This window comes from Grampus griseus (assembly GCF_964374135.1).
Source record: "Grampus griseus genome assembly, chromosome: 11".
NCBI classification, from domain to species: domain Eukaryota; kingdom Metazoa; phylum Chordata; class Mammalia; order Artiodactyla; family Delphinidae; genus Grampus; species Grampus griseus.
The window spans coordinates 72548576-72569874 of record NC_139005.1 but is presented as its reverse complement, the minus strand read 5'-3'; the positions used below and the strand labels follow the sequence as shown (position 1 = coordinate 72569874).

At 37.8% G+C, this 21299-nt stretch overlaps 1 protein-coding gene across 4 annotated transcripts in view; it reads left to right on the top strand.

The window, feature by feature from the left end:
* ATP2B1 (ATPase plasma membrane Ca2+ transporting 1) overlaps window positions 1-21299 on the top strand; it is a 133515-nt gene that overhangs the window by 54892 nt on the left and 57324 nt on the right. For all 4 annotated transcript variants that reach the window (XM_082665182.1, XM_082665181.1, XM_082665179.1 and 1 more), the window contains exons 2-3: window positions 2813-3237; window positions 15749-15946. In XM_082665182.1, coding sequence (XP_082521308.1) covers window positions 3030-3237; window positions 15749-15946 — 406 coding nt within the window. In that variant the 5' untranslated portion in view covers window positions 2813-3029. The remainder of the gene's footprint in view (window positions 1-2812; window positions 3238-15748; window positions 15947-21299) is intronic.

Here is a 21299-nt window from a genome sequence, read left to right as displayed (position 1 = left end):
AGTAGAGACTGTATAGTAGAAGCGTGGCTTTTGAGTTGCAAACAGAGATTTCAGATCCTAGCTCTGTCATGTATCCTTATTGTTGAGAAATTTAAGGGCACCCAATAAATAACACGCTTCTCTCCTGCTTGAATTCTGTGAAGAGAAAAGACAAATATTGGCACATAGGAATAAAAACATTAGTTTTATTACTGACAAAAGCTGAAATGAAAGTTTTTGTGTGACAACAAAGAAGTTCTAATATTGAATCCAGAACTAAACAGTTATTTATCCGCGCCCCACCCCCCGGCACTTTGAACAATAGGCTTTTTTACCTGGGGGTCTGCCCCTAATAACTCAGACCAGAATGGATGAGTCCTGCAGACATCGGGCTCACGAAGAACACAAGGAGGTGGAAGCTATGTATGTCTAGTTGTTCTCCGAAAATCTGTCAAGCAGCTCATTTCACCTCAGTGGTAATGGGTGGGGTAGGAGGTCAGAAATTGTTGAGGAAAATTCCTCTTTGTGGAAACCAGAGGAATGATGACATACATGCCTCCAACACATAGACTAATGAATCTTAATTATTTTATCTCTTCAGTAAATAATAATAATTTATTTTAGGGTTGGTGTGATGTACAGATACCAAGAAATTTGGGGTATGAAAACTCAGAGAGTATCAAATAACCACCCTCTTCAGTTTCTGAAGTTGGGTTATTATAATAATTGATGTGTGAGTGGGAACCCACTTTGCCTAGGAGATGAGTAAAATTAGTATTAATTGGGCAAGCAGAAGGATTTGTGAAGTGGGAGGAAGCAGGCAGTGAAAGAAGATGTCTTACAGAGTTCATAACTATCACATCCTTGTAAATTTAAGCCAAGGCAAGCAAACTTTCCGTCCACTAGCCATCCTCAACCAGCTGGGATAAATTCAGTTTTTAGCCCGTTCTCCTGTCCAGTGGTTCTCACATTGTACTCTCTGAACTAATAACATCAGTATCACCTGAGAATTTGTTAGGAAAGCAAATTCTGGAGCCCACCCTTATCCTACTGAAACCCTGGAAGTGGGGCCCAGCGATCTGTATTTTCACAAGTCCTCTAGGCAATTTTGACGGATATTTAACCACATACCATGATTTGCAAACATCCCCATAACAGTTTCATAGCTGGATATTAGTTGTACTTGCAAGTAATCTTTTCTAGTTCCTCATCATTAAGCATTTATTAAATATGGGATACTTTGGGGAGGGAGAGAGGTTGAATAGGTAAAATAGAGCTTAGGCTTGAATGCCAAACAGATATGAACAATAAGACTGTGTTTTCATCCTATAGGTTTAGATATAGGGGCATGATAACTATTTAAAAGACTAACTGTAGCAGCAAAATGTAGAAGGGATTGTTGTAGGAGATAAGAGAATGAGAGAGAAGCTCTAGGGGGTAGTGATTATAATTTGTGTAGGGGGACTCAAAGATCTGGAAGAAAAGGGGATCTGTAGAAGAGACTTTTCAAAGGAAGAGTTAATTGAACTCAGTTCACTGAAAGCTGGGGTGGACAGAATCAAAGATGATTTAAGATCTCAAGCCCAGATGATTAAGATAATGGTAGTTGGGAAGGGAACTTTCTAATTAGGGAATAAGATGAATCCATTGTTGGGCATGTTAACTTTGAGGTCATACTTTAAAGGACATATATTGAGAAGGAAGAGTTGAGAGCTCATTTTTAGATGGTTTAGAGTAAGAGGAGAACTTGAAAGTACATTTGTCCCTTGGTATTGGCAGGAGATTGGTTCTAGAACAACCCCCACCCCCCACCCCCAGCCCCTACAGGATACCAAAATCTGCAGATGCTCACGTCCCTTACTGTCGGCCCTCTATCTGTGGGTTCCGCGTTTGCAGATTCAACCAAGAATTGTGAAGAAAATTAAAATAATGCATTCATTCATTCTTGAAATGCTTATTGAATGTCTGGCACAGTTTTGGGTTCTCAGGATATAGAAATGGACCAACCCATGCCCTGTACGCAGAACTAGTATTGTAGGTGGAGGGAGACAACAAATAAATAAATAAATGAACAAGATAATTTCAGATAATACTGAGGGCCAGCAAAGAAAATAAAATAGAGTAACAGTAAAGAGTGACTAAGGGGTAGAGAATTTCTTTAGATAGAGGGTCAACGAAGACCTGAGGTGGTGACATGTGACAGAAATCAGTTGAAAAATGTGAAACATGTGAAAGATAGTTTTAGGAAGCCAAAAGTTTCTGGCATCACAGAGTGGCCAAGGAGAGTTGCAGGAAAACATATGAGAAGTTCATTGTGCTTTTTGCCCTTTCGGGACTCTCCCATATGAAAGGTTTGGAGAGACAGGGTAGTGTATTTGAAGGAACATGGGCTTAGAGGCATCCCAACTCATTCATATCAGGCATCTGTGGGCTGTGTAGAAAGCCCTCAGTTTCTCTGAGGCTTATTCTTCGTAGAGTAAGGAGCAATAACACTTCATGGGATTAAATTGTGATGATTAAATGAGAGAATGAATTTAAAGCAACTAACGTAGTGCTCAATGATAACTATTAATAATCCCTAACAGTCATGTGAAATACAGTTTCATTTAATAATGGTGAAAGCTAATGTCTCTTGATATACAATTTTATTTAGAAGTTATACTTTGACCTTTCATCATGCGAAATATTTTAAGGGCATGAAACTACAGTAAAAAATATTTTTGCAATTAAATGATATACTTTGATTAGCTACCTGATGACACTTAGAAAGTATGCTTATATGCACAATATTCTCATATGGATTTTACTAATTGTAAATGTTTTCTTCTTACAGATGTGTACGTCTCATGACTGATAGGAAGAACTAGTCATGGGCCAAAGGTCAAGATACTTCTCTGGGAAATGCTGCTGATGCTCCTTTACAAAGTCATACAATGAGTGTTTGGTTTAAGAAAGATTTTCATATTTAAAAGATTTTCATCTTGGATATATATCAAGTGAAAATTAGAGTCTTTTGGGAAACATTTTCCTCCTGTTAAATTATACTTGTAATGGGCGACATGGCAAACAACTCGGTTGCATATGGTGGCGTAAAAAACTCTTTGAAGGAAGCTAATCATGATGGAGACTTTGGAATTACACTCGCAGAGCTGCGGGCTCTCATGGAGCTCAGGTCTACAGATGCATTACGAAAAATACAGGAAAGCTATGGAGATGTCTATGGAATTTGCGCCAGGTTAAAAACATCTCCCAATGAAGGTGAGTTTCATTACATTCATTTTTAGTACTTTGGCAAGTTCTGTAATTGGCTCATAAATAAGCATGCTTAGATCGTCTCGGCTGTTGTTTGATTATGCCGTATTTTTCGTGGCATTAAAGATTGGTGTAAAGTAACTTTAGATCAAAAACAGTGTTGCAAATTAATTTATATATTTTAAGTTGGTGGGAGGAAGTATTTTGTACTGTCGCACATATTGCTGCTTGTTTACGATAGCATGATTGTCTTTCCACTTGAGCTGGAATCAGACTTGGTAGTTCCCAGGGGATTCAGTGGAACTAAACCCTGCTCACTATCCTTCATTTTGCCAAGCGGCTTAAAATAGCTTTCACTGCCAGTAGCTGACCAAGTTTGTTTTTTTTCTTAACCTAAACTTTAACAATTAGTTCAGAAGGTACCAGAGCAAATGGAGTAGATTAGATGGCAATTTTTAATTTAGCAGACATTTCCTTTGATTAAAAAGTTTTCAGTCTTCGAATTATATTCAGTTTCCCTGTGTTCAAAGAAATCTTTGGTTTCATAATTCTTTTTTTTTTTTTTTTTTTTTTTTTTTGCGGCACGCGGGCCTCTCACCGTTGTGGCCTCTCCCGTTGCGGAGCACAGGCTCTGGATGCACAGGCTCAGCGGCCATGTCCCACGGGCCCAGCCGCTCCGCGGCATGTGGGATCTTCCCGGACCGGGGCACGAACCCGCGTCCCCTGCATCGGCAGGCGGACTCTCAACCACTGCGCCACCAGGGAAGCCCGGTTTCATAATTCTTGATCTGTAGTAAATTTCTTTTTGAAAAACAGAAACGTTTATTATACCTTCATTGCGTTATGGTCTTTGAAATAGTTTGAAGGGATAATCTTTTATTTTATACATTGATCATGTTGAATATAAAAGTAAGGTTAGGAAGTTTCCAAAAGGGATTTCCAAATTGCAAAGGAAGGGGGAAGGATACGTGAGGATGAATGTTTGGTGATTACAATTTATTTTAGTAAGGAAGGGAAATTATTAATGCTAAAGTTTAAAAGATATTAGTATATATTCCAAAGCCAATTCTAGAAAAACTGTGCTTCAGTGTTTTTCTTAACATTTTTCCTGAAACATCTTATGCCATGCCACTACTTGTGATAAATTTTAAGGTAATAGCAAAAAGTTATTTCCAAAGTTGTTAAAGAATTTTAAATCACACTAAAAGATTCTTTAAAACCTTTATGTAATTCTATGTGAATTGCTCATTGTTTTAATGGTAGGTAGTTACTTTAATTTTTCTGAGGTAGCATGGTCTTGAGGAAGCTAATGTCCGTATTCACATATATCCTAAAAGGGCTTCCTCAGATCAGTTGGAGTATATTCTTTTTTCTGTAAAGTCTTCCAGATTGTCTGGATCTTTTCCTCAAGTCAGAACCACTAGAAACATGGACTTCTCAGTTATACATTAAATATGCTGCACCATTTTAAGAGCTGGACCCCTGCTGCTTAAATTCAGTGAATCAGGAACAGACCCGTGGAACTTTTAATAGATGTAATTTGACAGACTTTGGAGTTTGTTCAGTATGCAAATCTACTTTAAAATGTTAGCTAACTTCATATAACTTTAGAGATTTGTACATTAAGTTGCTATTCTCAATTGGTAGATTCATTAATTCAACCATATGTACATACTACATTTAATCTAAAACCTAATTTTGGATGTTTCATGATCACCAAATTGATAGGATATGTTAACATTAAAAACCCTCAATATTTATAACAACATCGTTTGTTCATAAAAACGATATTGGGGCTTCCCTGGCGGTGCAGTGGTTAAGAACCCGCCTGCCCATGCAGGGGACACGGGTTTGAGCCCTGGTCCGGGAAGATCCCACATGCCAGGGAGCAACCAAGCCCGTGCGCCACAACTACTGAGCCCGCGTGCCTAGAGCCCGTGCTCCACAATAAGAGAAGCCACCGCAATGAGAAGTCCACACGCCGCAACAAAGAGTAGCCCCCGCTCACCACAGCTAGAGAAAGCCTGTGCTCAGCAACAAAGACCCAATGCAGCAAAATAAATAAATAATTAATTAATTAAAAAAAACCCGATATTAAACTTCACTTTGAAATCTGCACATATTTGCACTTCCCTCAACCATGTCTTTGTGTTTCCCTGCTGTTAGTTATGAGAAGACAAAACTTCTGATTAACTAAAAACCCTTCCATTTCATTTTTAATGGACATTATTTGTTCATTTTTAATGGACATTATTTCTCTTTAGTTTGCACTGCAGTTTCTTTTGTGTTGTTATTTTGGGCAGTTCTCCTTATATTGATTTTGGTTTAATTAGTGAAGTTTATTAAATTAACGGAAACTTTGTACCTAGTACAGTAGTTTTTAAAATTTAGGGAGGGGATGGTTATGTACCTCTTTTAAGACATGGTGGAAGTTGTGGATAATCTCTAGAAATATTCACTTAACACTCAAAATTTTGCGTGTATTGTTGCTGCTTTGTGCTATTAAACAAGTGTATGCCATTTTCCCTGTCTTTTATTCTTAGAAAATTCTTGCTCATCTTCTTCCTAGTATTGTGAATTTAATTTTTGTCAAAATTTGTACAAACTTTTGTCTTCACTGTTTATATATATATAGTTTGTCATTTTGAAATATTCTTTTAAAGAATGTGAAAAAGCCATTGTAAGCATTATATTTGTGTTTACAGTCATCATAAGAATAAATAAAAACAACAGCAGCTTTCACAGAAATGTTATTTCCAAAGGAATAGTTCTAGTTTAATTTAGAAGTGATTCACTCAGAAGCTAATGAATATTTTGTCACTGATCAACTAGGCAAATGGTAACAAATGACTCATCCCTGGGAATAATCAGCTCGGAGTTTTTATGCCCAAGTAAAATGATCTAGACAATAAGTAGCCTTTTTTTAAGTATAATCTGTTTATAGTCAGGGAAAGTGAGATAACAATGGTTCTTTAAAGTACAGGAATTTTGGTTAAGTAAAACTGAAGTTTATCTGTCCCTTTGGTTCTTTCATTCATTCATTCATTGACACACAGTCTTTCGTCAGATCTATGTTAATGATAGTCATATGTTTTATATACCCCCTAAAAAAAGAATGTGTTGGCAGTTTTAACTGTAAGATAATCGTAAGTGTATAATTAAAATACATCCCAATTTCAGAGATGTTTGTTAATAAAATGTAACAATGTGTGTGTTTTAGAATTGCTGAGATATTGTGTTTATTGGGTATCTCCTATCTTGTTGGCACTTACCTAGGCTCTGGGCATACATCCTGAATAAAACATAACTGCCTGCCTTATTTTTACATGGGGAAGACAAGTTCACAAGACAAATGAGATGTGTAGTGTGTTAGTGATATATGCCTAAGAGAAAAATGAGTAGAGAAGGAAAATCAGAAATATTTGGGATGTAGATATTAGATTGCTCTAAAGTCTGGAGGAACAATTAAAAGATGTTTCTTAAGAACAACAATAATAAGTAATGCTTAGATAACGGTTTTTGTGCCAAGTTGGTAGTTAGTACTTATAAATTTATATCAACTTACTTTATCCTCACAACAACCTTATCCTGTTTTATAGCCAAAGAACCCACAGCACAAAAAGGTTAAGCAACTTAGCTGAAGTCTCACAGCTCATAAGTCCAGAGGAGGGATTCAAACCTAGACAGAGGACATGCTTTTAACTACTGTAGTGTACTTCGTGTTATAAAAGTTCATCTCATTCAGCTTACAAAAGAGAGATTGAGAAAGAAGTACCTGTATTCTCTCGTCACAATAGTATTTTTTTTTTTTGCGGTACGCGGGCCTCTCACTCTTGTGGCCTCTCCCGTTGCGGAGCACAGGCTCCAGACGCGCAGGCTCAGCGGCCATGGCTCACGAGCCCAGCCGCTCCGCAGCATGTGGGATCCTCCCGGACCAGGGCACGAACCCGTGTCCCCTGCATTGGCAGGCGGACTCTCAACCACTGCGCCACCAGGGAAGCCCAACAATAGTTTTTTTGATGGCAGGAATTACATGATGAAAAAAAAAAATGGGGATTTAAGATTCTGTTCGTTAGTTGGTCTTTAAAATATGCCCTCCTCAGGAAGTTGTGTTTGTGTGCTTCCTCATTTGGCTGCTAATTTATTGCTTGTTTTCTAGCAGAGCAGTGCTTTAACTTGATTTTAAGCATACTGTTCGTGTACTGATCAATAGGAAGTGTTTTGAGCCAGATGTAATTTTCATATTAAAAACTTCCTAGTGGTTCTGATTAATTATCTTTACTCTTAAAAGAATTAGAACTGTAAATGTCAAGGTTAACTGGAATGAGATTTATTGCTTCATATTTTTGGTTTTACGTGTTAGCAAGCACCTATCTTATAGTCCTCAGTATCCAAGAATGTACTTTCATGGCAAAATAATCTTCTAATATCCTAACTGGATGAAACTGCCATTACAGTTTTGTTCTTCTGTATCATTATTGTTTCCCTACATTAACCTTCTTATTCCTGTTCTAAACCATATTTCTTGATCTTTTTATTGTTACCCTAGCTTTTGGTATCTTTCCCATTTTAATGTGTTCCTATGTTATCTATATTATATTTTATATTGGATGGTAGAATAGACTCTCTAATAAGATTTACAGAATGCAAATCTCAGCCCTTGGTATCATTTATTATTCATAGTACTGTATCAAGCAAAGGATAAAAATGAATTCATAAAAATTAAAGATAGGTACTGAATGGTACTCTGTAAGAGGCATGACTTTATGGATTTGTAAAGGGCAGGAAAGCAAATGAGACACGAAGCTTTTTAAGTGGTAGTTGCTAAAATTAGGTAGATGAGAACAAAAAAACAAAGGAAATAAGGAAACAGTGGTAGAGAGGAGCAAAAGTAGTATGTGGTAGGAAGCAGGGTAGAGTCAGCAGCAATTGTCCCAGGCTGACTAATGTTTCCATAATGTTTCAGATGGCAGTTTATATTTGCATTTGCTAGTAGTAAGGTTGTTGGTAATGGTGTGCTTTGACCATGTCATCATGATGTAATACAATAAAATTGACATTCACACATGGAAATATATTTTAACTCTGGAAAGAAATCAGCCTTTTGCCCAGGATAAATCATTACTGACTTACAGGCTACTACAAGAACACTGTGATTCCCTGATGTATGTGTTTGGTCATACAGGTTGGTTTTAGGCATTCGACAAGGATTTGCATGGCCATGGTGTGCCAGCCACGTATGTTTTAATACTTGTATACAGTTATGAATGAGGGTTTTCTATTGATGATCCTGTGTGACCTTGTCCTAGAAATTTATTCCTGCTATAATAGAGAATTATATACCCCAATAAAATTTTTTTAAAAATAGAGAATTATACATTTAATTTAAATCCTGCTCAGATTACCAGTTTTCATTGCTTATGAATTTTTTGAAGATAATTGTAACACTACTTCTTCTCAAACCTTGTAGCATATATATTATTTTTTAAAGTTGTACTTGATAGAGCCTGAAGTAACATCGCTTTGTTAGTTTTTTCAAGTTCAGTTTTCTGAGTACAATAGACATATTTCCTTCCCAAAGCATTCTCTTCTGCTTTCATAACACTATACTCTCAAGGTTTGCTTTCTTCCTATCTGGCCCGTTTCATCCGCCTCCTGTGCTTTCCTTTCAGTGTTGGCAGGCCTTGTGTTTCTGTTCACGGTGCACTCTGCATTCTCCCTGGGTGATGCTCTCCACTTCTAAGACTTCACATCTGACTCCGACATCTGTGGCTCCAGTCCAGGCTTTTCTCCCAGGCTTTGGGCCTTTTGAAAGCTCAGTTGCTTTTAGACATCTTCATTTTCTCAGCCTCTCCAAACTTTCCCTTCTGAAAGCATATTTCTTCTTTCCCACTTTGCAGTGAAACTGTCATCCACCTTGCTAGATAGACTTGACTTTGATAGGGTCTTTCACCTGTTCTCACTGACTGGGTCGACAAGATGTGGAAATTCTAACTCCTGTCTCTTAACTCAAGGGTGTCTGCTTCTCTACCTCCCCACCACCCTGCTTGAGGCTGCTGCCTTTCTCTTGCATAATTCAGGTAACAACATACTAACTGGTGTCTTTTCCTGTCTCCCTTCACGCTGCCTGTCACTTTCCTGCTGAAAGTTGGCAGTGGTTTTTCACTGCCCTTAGAAGGAAGTTCAGACTTCTCACTTAGGTTAACAAATTTCTTTGGGGTCTGGCTCCTGTTTACCTCATCTCATCTCATCTCTTTTCCAACTCTCCTCCTCAGTATTTGAGGCATAGCAAAAATTTCAGTTTTCTTAAACACTATTGTGCCAAGCTCACTCTTGTTTCTGGTCCTGTTACATGCTGATCTTTTCACCTAAAACACTCTACCTCACCCTTCCTGTGACTATCTCTCTTAATCGTTCCTGAGGTCTCAAGTTTGGTATCTTAGAACTCCCTTGTCCACCCCAACCCCGTAAATTTGGATTCCAGTTCCCTTTGCTGGCTTCCATTAACAGCCTCACCACCGCCGTAATGTGTAACACACGGGCTTGTGATTAACTGATTACTTGTCAAGTCTGCCCCACCAAACTGTGAGTTCCTTGAAGGCAAGTGCCAGAGAAAGGCATCCTGTCTGACTCATTTCCCTTTGTATGTTTATGCCCATCACAGTATCTGGCCCATGGTTGGCATTCAGGAACTAAGCCTAAGTTTGAATTTAGACAGTGATTCATTTAAATTTGAGGGCAGTCTCCTTTTCTTTTGAAATTGAAAATATGATGAGGGTATTAGTCTTTTTTTCAAGATGAATGAACACAAATTTTCACGTATTTTCTTGATCTGTGTGTTTTCCTGAGGCCCTCACTTAAAGAATGCAGGCTGGCTGCTGCCACCACTACCACTACTGCACACACACACACGCACACACGCACACACACAAATACTGACATAATTTCAAGTGCAGGATTTGATAAGATTAGGATGTGCTGTGTAATAGCCATGATTTTCAGTTAAATCCACCTGCTTTCTATATTCCATTACTCTCCCTCTTCATTTTCTAAAATTGAGACATGTTTTTATTAGCCCCAGCAGTTGGAATGCTACATTTTTTTTGGTAAAACATCAAGCTATTGATAGAATTTGCATTTTATTCCATAATCTATCCCTTTCACATATAAAGACAGTATTCTTGAGCCATTATCTATTCATAGAATGGTAGATCCAGACCCCAAAAGCATATATTCTGAACTGGTTTTCTTTTTTCTCTTTGTCAAGCTAACTGGGCCATAATGAGATCAATGCCCTTGGCCTTATTGCTGCTACACTACAATCAGCGGAGCCAACAGGACTAGGCAGAAGACTCTCAGTATATTTATTCATAAGTTATTCTAAATGATTTGATATCATATCTCCTCTCTTTTTAAAACTAGCACCATGTAGTCTCATTACCAGTTCCAACTGCTTACCTTTCTCTTCCCCACAAACTTTGCTTTCTCCCCCCTCACAGTCGAGCCTCTTCCTACACCTATAATAGGCTAACACCCACACCCTGGATTCCATTTACTCTGGCTTCTTCAAAGGCTTTGCTCTAGATTAACCAGCCTGTCTCTCCTGTATCACCAGTGTGGTCTTCTCTAGTTGGTCATTTCCATTGCTAAATAACTTGCCTTAATATCTGTCACTCATCTTTAAAAAGCAAAACGGGTTTTATTCACCCATTTTAATTCACCTTTACTGCTTTATTTTACTTTCACTGCTTTGTTTCTTTCCATTGCATCACACCCCTAGAAGAAGTTTCTGTACTCACTGTTTCCACTTAACTAATTCCCATTATCTATCTGATTCTTTTTAATCAGACTTTCTTCCATACCTCCACTGGAAGATTCCTTATCAAGGCCATTCCTTATCAACTGGCCATCTAGTGAAAGCCAGTTATCCATTCTCTGTCTTCATTTTACTCCACTTTTGAAACACCATTTGATATAATCAGCCACATCATCTTTTTTAAAACTCCCTTTCTGTAGTACTGCATGAATCTATTTGTAAGTGCGTGTGTGTATCCCCTTTTCTTCTCAGTTTCCTTTGGTGTTTTAAGAACCCTAGCTGATCTTCAAATCAAATGTTGGAGTGCTCCAAGGCTCTCGCCTCAGCCCTGCTTTCTTCTTGTCAACTTACTTTAGCTTTCTAGAAGCTCTCATTAGGCCCATGGCTCCAGAATCATCTGTATATTGAGGACTCTCTGGCTCGGATCTCTCTGTGAGTTCTGAATGTGGATAACCGGCTGTCTACTAGACATTTCCGCTTTTTAATGGGCATCTCATGTTTAAATCGATAAAGCAAAACCATTAACTCCTGCCTCCCTTTTTCCACCCAAGTCTGCAGTTCCCAAAGCCTGCCCTATCTTGGTAAATGTCTCTATCATCTATCCACGTGAGTGCATGGACAAGAAAGAATCTAGGTATCATTCTTTATCCTTCTTTTTTTCTTTTATCCACATCTAGTCCTTCAGCAAGTTCTGTCTGATCTCCTTACAAGATACCTGGCAGATTCAGTGACTCGGCCTCCATTTCTTTCTTTTTTTTTTTAATTAATTAATGTATTTATTTATTTGGCTGCTTTGGGTCTTTATTGCTGTGCGCAGGCTTTCTCTATTTGCGGCGAGTGGGGGCTACTCTCTTTTTTTTTTTTTCTTTTTTTGCGGTACACGGGCCTCTCACTGTTGTGGCCTCTCCCGTTGCGGAGCACAGGCTCCGGACGTGCGGGCTTAGCAGCCATGGCTCATGGGCCTAGCCGCTCCGCGGCATGTGGGATATTCCCGGACCGGGGCACGAACCCGTGTCCCCTGCATCGGCAGGCGGACTCTCAACCACTGCGCCACCAGGGAAGCCCCGGGGGCTACTCTTCGTTGCGGTGCACGAGCTTCTCATTGTGGTGACTTCTCTTGTTGTGGAGCACGGGCTCTAGGCTCATGGGCTTCAGTAGTTGTGGCACGCAGGCTCTAGAGCGCAGGCTCAGCAGCTGTGGCGCACGGGCTTAGTTGCTCTTCGGCACATTGGGATCTTCCTGGACCAGAGCTCAAACCCATGTCCCCTGCATTGGCAGGCGGATTCTTAACCACTGTGCCACCAGGGAAGTCCTCTGCCTCCATTTCTGAACCCAGATGCAAACTACCACCATCTCTTACTTTGTACTTCAGCGGCCTCCCAGCTGGTCTTTTCCTCCACTCTCCAACTCTTCAATTTCTCCTTCAAACAATTTAAATGAAATTATTTATCATTACCCTGCTATAAAGCCTTCTAGTGGTTTCCAATGCACTTAGAATAAATGCCAGTCCTCTCTTCATACTATTTTAATTGTCTCTTTATTTGTCTTCCTCCAGTATAATATAAGCTTGCTGAATGTAAGACTTGTTTTGTTCACACTGGCTTTTTAGCAAGTAGAACAGTACCTGGAAGTAGCAGATATTCAGTATCAGGAGTCGGGGGAGGGGGGACAGACTGCTGCAGAACTCTGAACTTCATTATATTTAGATTATGTGAGTTTATTATTTTACATGAATAGAAATCAGCTGTCCCTGAAATGGAGTTAAAACCTATAGTGTTTAGTTTGTAACTTGTCTTTCTTCCTACTTACCTCAACTAACTGTTGCCCTGTAGTTTATGGTTTATAAACTTTGTACCTTCTCCTTTGGTCCTCCCAAACTATCTGAGTTATACCAATAAATATTAATGCCCGCCCAACCCCAAAGGGTGACTTGCACAAGATTTCAGTAGGTGAATTGGAGCCTAGGTTTTCTAATTCCTAAACCAGACAGCTTCAGTGGTGCAGTGACCTAGGTGTGTGCTTGTATATGTGGTGGTAGCATAGGAAGAATTACGATAACCTTTGCATCAGCTGCTTTTCTTTCCTTATTCCCTCCAAGATACGTTTTTAAGCGATCTTTAGCTTCACGGCTGTTCTTTTCAGCATTAACAAAATATTGGCCCCTGTTATAACCAGTATAAAAGTTAAGCTTTAGTCAACTATTTTTATAGTTGCAGTGGTGATATTTAAAACTGAGGTGTTTGTTATATGTAGTTAATGGTAGACTCTATTAAGGGTGAGTTAAACTGATGGAACCAGTATCTTCAAACATATTTCTTAGAAAGAATTGGAGACTGACACAGGGATAACAATCTTTTATTTTTGCTGTAAGGGCATTAAAATATAAGACAGAACAAACCTACCCACTGTCTAATATCATCCTTTAATAAAAGAAAGGGTATTTTATTTGAAAAGCAGTAAGCACATAATTTCAGAACATCTCAAAGTATAGTTCTTTAAAACAAATACATTCTGTTTCGTGGAAAACCTCACTACATCAATTCCCTTATCCCCCGATTAAACCACAGACTGCTGTTAACTGTTTGCAGCTAGGATTGATGAGGGCATTGCTCTTGCCTGAAGAAACTGTGTGGATTCTAAGTTATAATTTGCAAGTTTCCTCTCATATTGTGTTTCCTGCTAGTCACAGTCAGTGCAGTCCTTCACTGCCTTTCTACCATTGACTCTGACTCAAAGCCTAGAGCTCTGTGGAAGCTTTCAATTGATGACTTTTGTCATCAGAAATCTAAGATGCTTTTTGAACTGCCTAGTGTGGACCTGACTGTGCTACAGTTGCTTGTGAAAACATTCTCTGGAAGCTTTTTGGTGTCTTTAACAAGTAAATAAGTAATTAATAAATAAAAAACCAAAGTAAATAATTACTTTAAGATCTGTATATTCATCTCTCATTGTTTGTTCTAATAATGAACTTCCTTTGTTTTCTCTCTCCTACTCTTTGCCCGCCTCTGCATCCAGAGTAATAGCTAAAACACTTAAAGCCGAGAGCCTTATAGTGATCTGCTGTTTTCCTGTCTTTTTCCTGTGCTGTTCTCTTAGAATGAATTCTTGCCAGAAAATAGAGTTGAGGTTAAATTGATTATAAATTTAAATTTATAATGATAAATTAAAAGTCATGTCATCCTGGTATCTCTGTCCTCTTCTTCAGTGTTCTTTTCCTTTTTTAAAAATATTTATTTATTTATTTTTGGCTGCGTTGGGTCTTTGCTGCTCCACGCGGGCTTTTCTCTAGTTGTGGCAAGTGGGGGCTGCTCTTTGTTGCGGTGCACAGGCTTCTCACTGCGATGGCTGCTCTTGCTGCAGAGCAGGGCTCTAGGCACGCAGGCTTCAGTAGTTGTGGCACATGGGCTCAGTAGCTGTGTCACGTGGGCTCAGTAGTTGTGGCTCGTGGGCTCTAGAGTGCAGGCTCAGTAGTTGTGGCACACAGGCTTAGTTGCTCCGTGGCATGTGGGATCTTCCCAGACCACGGCTCGAATGTGTGTCCCCTGCATTGGCAGGCGGATTCTTAAGCACTGCGCCACCAGGGAAGTCCCTTCTTCAGTGTTCTTAAACTAAGGGAAAATGTCATTTGTCACTGCTGCCTGTGTTTTCATACTCCCACAGTAATGTAAATATGTACATACTTTGCATTAGCTAGTTGGGATATATCTAGGCTCGACAGGATCAGCAGGATTAAATTAGAGAAGGACTTGCTTGGTAGGGTGAAGGAAAGGCAAATATGATCATCCAGCTCTCTCTTAACCTTTTGCTTCACGGCTTTCTAATTCCATGCTCCAGGCAATAAATAGTATGTCCTACAAGGTACCTTTTCCTTTACAGTGATGGTCAGTCAATAGCACTACCTGTTTCTTTAACTGGAAATAAATCCTAAAAAGTAAACTTGAAGGAAAGGTCATCCTAAGTCTCCTGTTTTTTTGTGACTTGCAAATCTTTTATCAATTGAAGTATAATAGACCTGGTTTTGTTTGTTTGTTTGTTTTTGTTTTTGATTTTTTGGACCATGCCACGCCTTACAGGATCTTAGTTCCCCAACCAGAGATTGAACCTGGGCCCTAGCAGTGAAAGTCCTAACCACTGGACCACCAGGGAATTCCCTATAACGGACCTTTTAGAATAGAAGTTTTAGAGCTTATAGTGGATGAACTTTTCATTGTTCTTCAGCAAATAAGAATGAAAATAAAAGACTTTCACTTATTAAGTTAACCAAGATGCAATAAGTAAATCAAATAAATATCTTTATATACTTCCCCACTTTTGGAGGAAAAATATCATAAGTAAAGGTCAGGGAAATGTTTAATTCCAATATAAAACCATCCAACTCATATATCATTTCTGGTCTCTAGCAGTCTGTAAGGTGGTGTAAGACAGTATGATCAAAACCCAGCAGTTTGGAAAAGTGGAAATTCTTAGTTCAACCTTACGTCATCTACTTAAAATGTTCTCTTAAAGCATTGCACATGTTTTTTGGTGATTTAAATTATGTACACTTAGTCTAACTCATGAGAATAAACCATTTTGATAGGGTCTTAGGAATTGTGTCTAAATGTAACGAATCTAAAGTGTAGAGAACGTATGTGTTTTGAATAAAATATTTTCATTTGTAAGTAGTAAAACTGTTCACTTAAATTTATTTCTTTTTATTAGGTTTAAGTGGAAACCCTGCAGATATAGAGAGAAGAGAAGCTGTATTTGGAAAGAATTTTATACCTCCTAAAAAGCCAAAAACCTTTCTTCAATTAGTATGGGAAGCATTACAAGATGTCACTTTAATTATATTAGAAATTGCAGCCATAGTATCATTGGGCCTTTCTTTTTATCAACCTCCAGAAGGGGATAATGCACGTAAGTAAATTGGGCGGGGGAGGGAAGACTCTTATGTGTGATGCTAAGTTCAGTGCACTTGCTTACTTAATACATAATAACAATAGCAGGGCAGCTTTTATTAACTGCTTAGTACTGGATATCATTCTAATAGTGCTTTTAATAGTTCTTTAAATATATTACCTCAGGTAATTTTCCCAGTAACCTTATAAGATAGACAGTGTCACCTCCATTTTACAAGTGAGACACAGAGGTTAAGTAACCTACCCAAGTATGCATACGCTGTGTCTGGCAAAGCACTAAGCCATATATATGATGTGTTATGTGTCGTCATGATTTTTAAGTTCTTTAGAACACTATTGTGAAGTAATTAGTTTTTAATTTGGTTTTTTTTTTAATCTTTTGGAAAATCATTATGAAAGCAAAAATTTATTCTTTTCCCTAATCCATTACTTTTCAGGTTCTTAAAATGTTATGTATATTTTGTTATATACATGATTTGGATAATTTCCTTGCCATCTTAGAAATGTTTATGCTACAAAGTATTCTGACCAGTGGAAAAATATAGAATGGTAACTCTGCTTTAACTGCACATGATTTTGTGTTTCTCTCATCTTTCTATGTCCTTCATTTCTCTCTTTTTTCCTTTATTTTTTTTTCTTTTGCTGCATTGGATCTTCGTTGCTGTGTGCAGGCTTTCTCTAGTTGCATCGAGCAGGGGCTACTCTTTGTTGTGGTGCGCAGGCTTCTCATTGCCGTGGCCTCTCTTGTTGTGGAGCATGGGCTCTAGGGTGCGCAGACTTCAGTAGTTGTGGCATGTGGGCTCTAGAGCTCAGGCTCAGTAGTTGTGGCGCACCAGCTTAGTTGCTCCGTGGCATATGGGATCTTCCTGGCAGGGATTGAACCCATGTCCCCTGCATTGGCAGGCAGATTCTTAACCACTGTGCCACCAGGGAAGTACTCCTTCATTTCTCTTTTAAATTTCTTCTTCTTTTCCCTTAAAACAAATTATTTAAAATGGATATTTCCAACATTCCATTCTATAACTGCCTGGAGATCTAGCTTGGGTTTTGGTCACTATATTTAAGAAGCTATAGAGTGAACCATTAGTATTTTATATATCAGAAGAGTGATTCACCAAAATATTTTTGTTTGTGAAAGCTTCATTCTTCTGCCTTTCAAGTTATTAAGAGTTTAATAAATATTTGCTAACTCTAAAAGTTGGCTTAGGTAATCATTTAAAGTAATTCTTTCAAAGGTATGCCTAGAACCTATGTGAGAGGGAACTTTTGGCGGGGGCGGGCGGGAGGAGGTAGTGGGTCACAGCATAAGCGAGCGGATCTGAGGCTGAAGTCTGTGGAGATCAGGATTCTCAGAGGGCACTGTTGACATTTTTCACCGGAACATTCATTGTCACCTTGGCAACCAAGAGTATCTCCAGTGGTAGCCAGGTATCCTATGGTGGTGGTGGGGGGGCAAAATTGCCTGCAGTTGAGAATCACTGATGTATATAAGAAAGAATTTAGGCAATATTCTTATCAGTATTGAGCCAAATTATTTTTTAAACTTTTATTTATTAAATAAGCGGTACGTGTTTTGCTGTTGAAAAATTAGGGGGGGGAAATGACAATTCAAAGGAAATCATATTTACTGAAAATCCCACATTTTAGAGCTTATCATTTTGATATCCTCTGAGATTTCTTAAATGTTTTTGTGTATGTGTCTGTGGTGCTCATGTATATGTATGTGTGCACAAGTGGGTAGGTGTGAGGATGTGTAAGTGTGTGTGTCTTTTCATCTGGAAAGGGAGGTGATACCATGTTTAGCAACATGAAGTTAAATTCTTTACTGCTTGGTTTATCCAACTGTCATAGAATACTGGGAATTGGTGCTCTAGACTTGAGTGCGTTAGCAGATGATTAAAAACTTCTTACTTTTAACATTTTTTCCCAAAACTATAAGAAAACTGAAGAAAAATATTTTCAGTGGGAGTAGGTTTTTTTTAACTAATGGGATCTGGGCAAATCTTGGAATTCAGACTGCTTCATTTGTAGGATACAGTGACAGGCCCTTTTTTATATTTGCTTAAGGAGATAACTGGTATTAGATCCAACTGAGAAGATAATCTAGAGTTGTTGGTATCTTAAGGCCCTTTAAAGAGACTGAAAATCTACCAGAAGGTGTTAATAAACCATATAAAGGTATTTTTGCTCCATGGTAAAAGTTTAGTGTTTGCACTTTTTAAAAAACCACTTATTAGTATATTTCATGTATCTTTTCATCATGTTACATTTAACACTAAGAAGTGGATACTTGCTTAAAAGGAAATCCATTAATTGTAAATCTATAGTCATAGAAATCCAAATTATCAAAATTTCTTACTAGTACTATTCAGTGCGAAAATAAGCACTATAACCCACATAAATCTATAGTCACTGTATACAACTAGTGGTTCTCAAACTCTTTGGTCTCAGAACCCTTTTACACTCTCTAAGTATTGAGAACTCCAAAGAGGTTTTGATTATGTGAGTTATGTCTGTAGGTATTTACTGTATTCTAAATTAAAACTGAGAAATTTAAAAATATTTATCAGTGCATTTAAAAATAATAAATATTATAATATATAATTATAATTACTGTAATTATTAATGAAGTTTGAAATGAAATAATGAATAGTAGTGGTGTTTGTAACGTCATTGTATCTCATTGAGGTCTGGGTTAATTGAAGATAACTGGATTCTCATCTGCTTCTGCATTCATTTTGTTGTATTTAGCACATGTAATGTAGTCTTTGGAAAGTTTCACTATACATTCATGAAATATGAGGCAAAATAGCATCTTAGTGTTATTCTAAAAACAGTTTTGACCTCGAGGATCCCCCTGGAGTTCTTAAACAACACTTTGAGAACCGCTTTTTTATGCTATTAATATATGTACACTTGATATACCACCCAAGAATCACGTAGGGGATTTTAGAATGGCATATTTGCCCTGTGGTGTAGAGAGCATAGGCTGAATTCAGATGGTGTGTACCTCTCAGGTGAATATATTTACAAGGGAGCGCCTTTAGTAAAAATCGATTTTTATTGTTGTATTTACACTTGGACTTTACTGAAAACATTATTAAAATACTTTTTTTTTTCTCCCATGTATAACTGGTAAACTACAGTCCTTTCCTAACTTTGATTTTGAGATTACTTTTTTTCTTCCCTGCAGCTTTCTTAAAAATTTGTAATGGTCATCAGTAGGAAAAAGATTCAGTTTCTAGAAATACTTTAATACTGTCTATTTCAAGATCATTCTAAGTTTATCTGTGTAATATAAAGTAGAACTATATATGAAATGAAATATGTTACTAACTTGTTTCACACTCTTTTGAAATATTCAGTAGTTATAAATACATATGCATGTGAGATTTAAAGCTGAAAATTAAATAATTGTCTCACAATTCCTTTCCCTTAACCTCTGTTGCATTGTCGTTAAACTTTTTTTCTATAAAGAAAAGATATGAGCATATGTCTCCAAATGATGCATTTATGAATTATATGTATTTAAAGTTATTTATACTGTGAGCATTTTAAAACATATACATAAATAGAAATTAAAGATTAAAAAGGTGAACGTTTAAATTTTTGATTTTTAGTAGCCTTAAAACATCATTATTGGGCTTCCCTGGTGGCGCAGTGGTTGAGAATCTGCCTGCTAATGCAGGGGACACGGGTTCGAGCCCTGGTCTGGGAACATCCCACATGCTGCGGAGAACTAAGCCCGTGAGCCACGACTACTGAGCCTGCGCGTCTGGAGCCTGTGCCCCCGCAACAAGAGAGGCCGCGCACCGCGATGAAGAGTGGCCCCCGCTTGCCGCAACTAGAGAAAGCCCTTGCACAGAAACGAAGACCCAACACAGCCAAAAATAAATAAATAAATAAAATGAAATAAAAGCATCATTATTAATAGCATGATTAAATATACATTATTATAGTTTATAATCTTGATTTAGCCTGATTTGGGTCTAAGTTTGTTTTCTTTCAGAACTTGGTTTTAATATCTGTCATAGCTGGAAAAAACTCAACATTAGGTAAATCCAAGTGGAAGATTTTAGTGTACTCACTAAATCATGATACTTATTTTCACTTCCATCCACCAGTTATGTAAAAGTTTTTCTTGAAATACGACTGGTAAATTTCATCTTCTGATATGAGTCTGTCATTCACTATTAAAAAGTATTGCTTTTTTTTTTTTTCAATCTGCAGTAAGGGAATCCCCTGCCATCACTTGATTTTAATTTAATATATTTTTAATTGTATTTTATTTTATTTTTTGGCCATACGGTGCAAGCATGCGGGATCTTAGTTCCCTGACCAGGGATCAGACCCACACCCCCTACAGTGAAAGTGCAGAGTCTTAACCACTGAACCACCAGGGAAGTCCCAAGTATTGCATTTTTATGTTTTTAACCAGTAAGACCACTGTAGAGCTTTATTTGGAAGATAATATTTTAGCACTGCCTCAAGGTTGGTGAAAGTGGTCAATATAGTATTTCAACCTTCATCTGTTCTTGAGTTCAGACTTGCTTTATGTAATTCAGAGAGCAAATCTCTGATATTCTGGGCAGGGGAAAAGGTAAGGGGAAGCTGTCTTTACAGCTTCTACTATTTAAAATAATGTAAACCATAGATTCACTTAATTGGTTATTGTATGCAGTGATACATAGTTATTTCTTCAGCTTGAAAATAAATAAAATAGAAGTTTTAGTATTTGGATGGCGGGGCCAGCACTCTCAGTAGATCATCTAGCCATCTCCTTTGGAGAACATGCTTTATACCCACTGGTGGCTGAATCCTGCTGATCTTCACACGGATATTTTTTGTGATTGTTCACATCATGCCCATTTGGTGGGGATGGTGATTGTTCCATTTCACGCAAATTGATTTTTCTCCAGCTTCTGTCTTCTCTCCCTTTATCTGTCCCACATACCTCTCCTTGATTCATCTTTATTCAGAACCCTTGCACCTCAAGTCCTCTCTTCAGTTCATGCTCACTCTTCTGGAATATGCTTTAATCATTTCTAGTGTCATTGGTTTACTCATTATTTTCTTGTGAATAATCCATTTCCTGTTCTGCATTTCCTAAGAGAACCATTGACTTTCAGAGATTTTAGCTCAACACTCAGTAAGAAAGAACTTTACATAGGAACAAAGAACATACTCCTTCATGTGAATTTAAAAATAACCAAAGTAAGCTTTCAAAAAACAGTTCACCTTTACTACATGTATATCCTTTCTATTTTGTTCTCTTTCATTTTTCAAAACTCTGGTCATGAGCCACTGAATTGATTTTATTTTCTTTATTTTAAAAACAACTTTATTGGAGT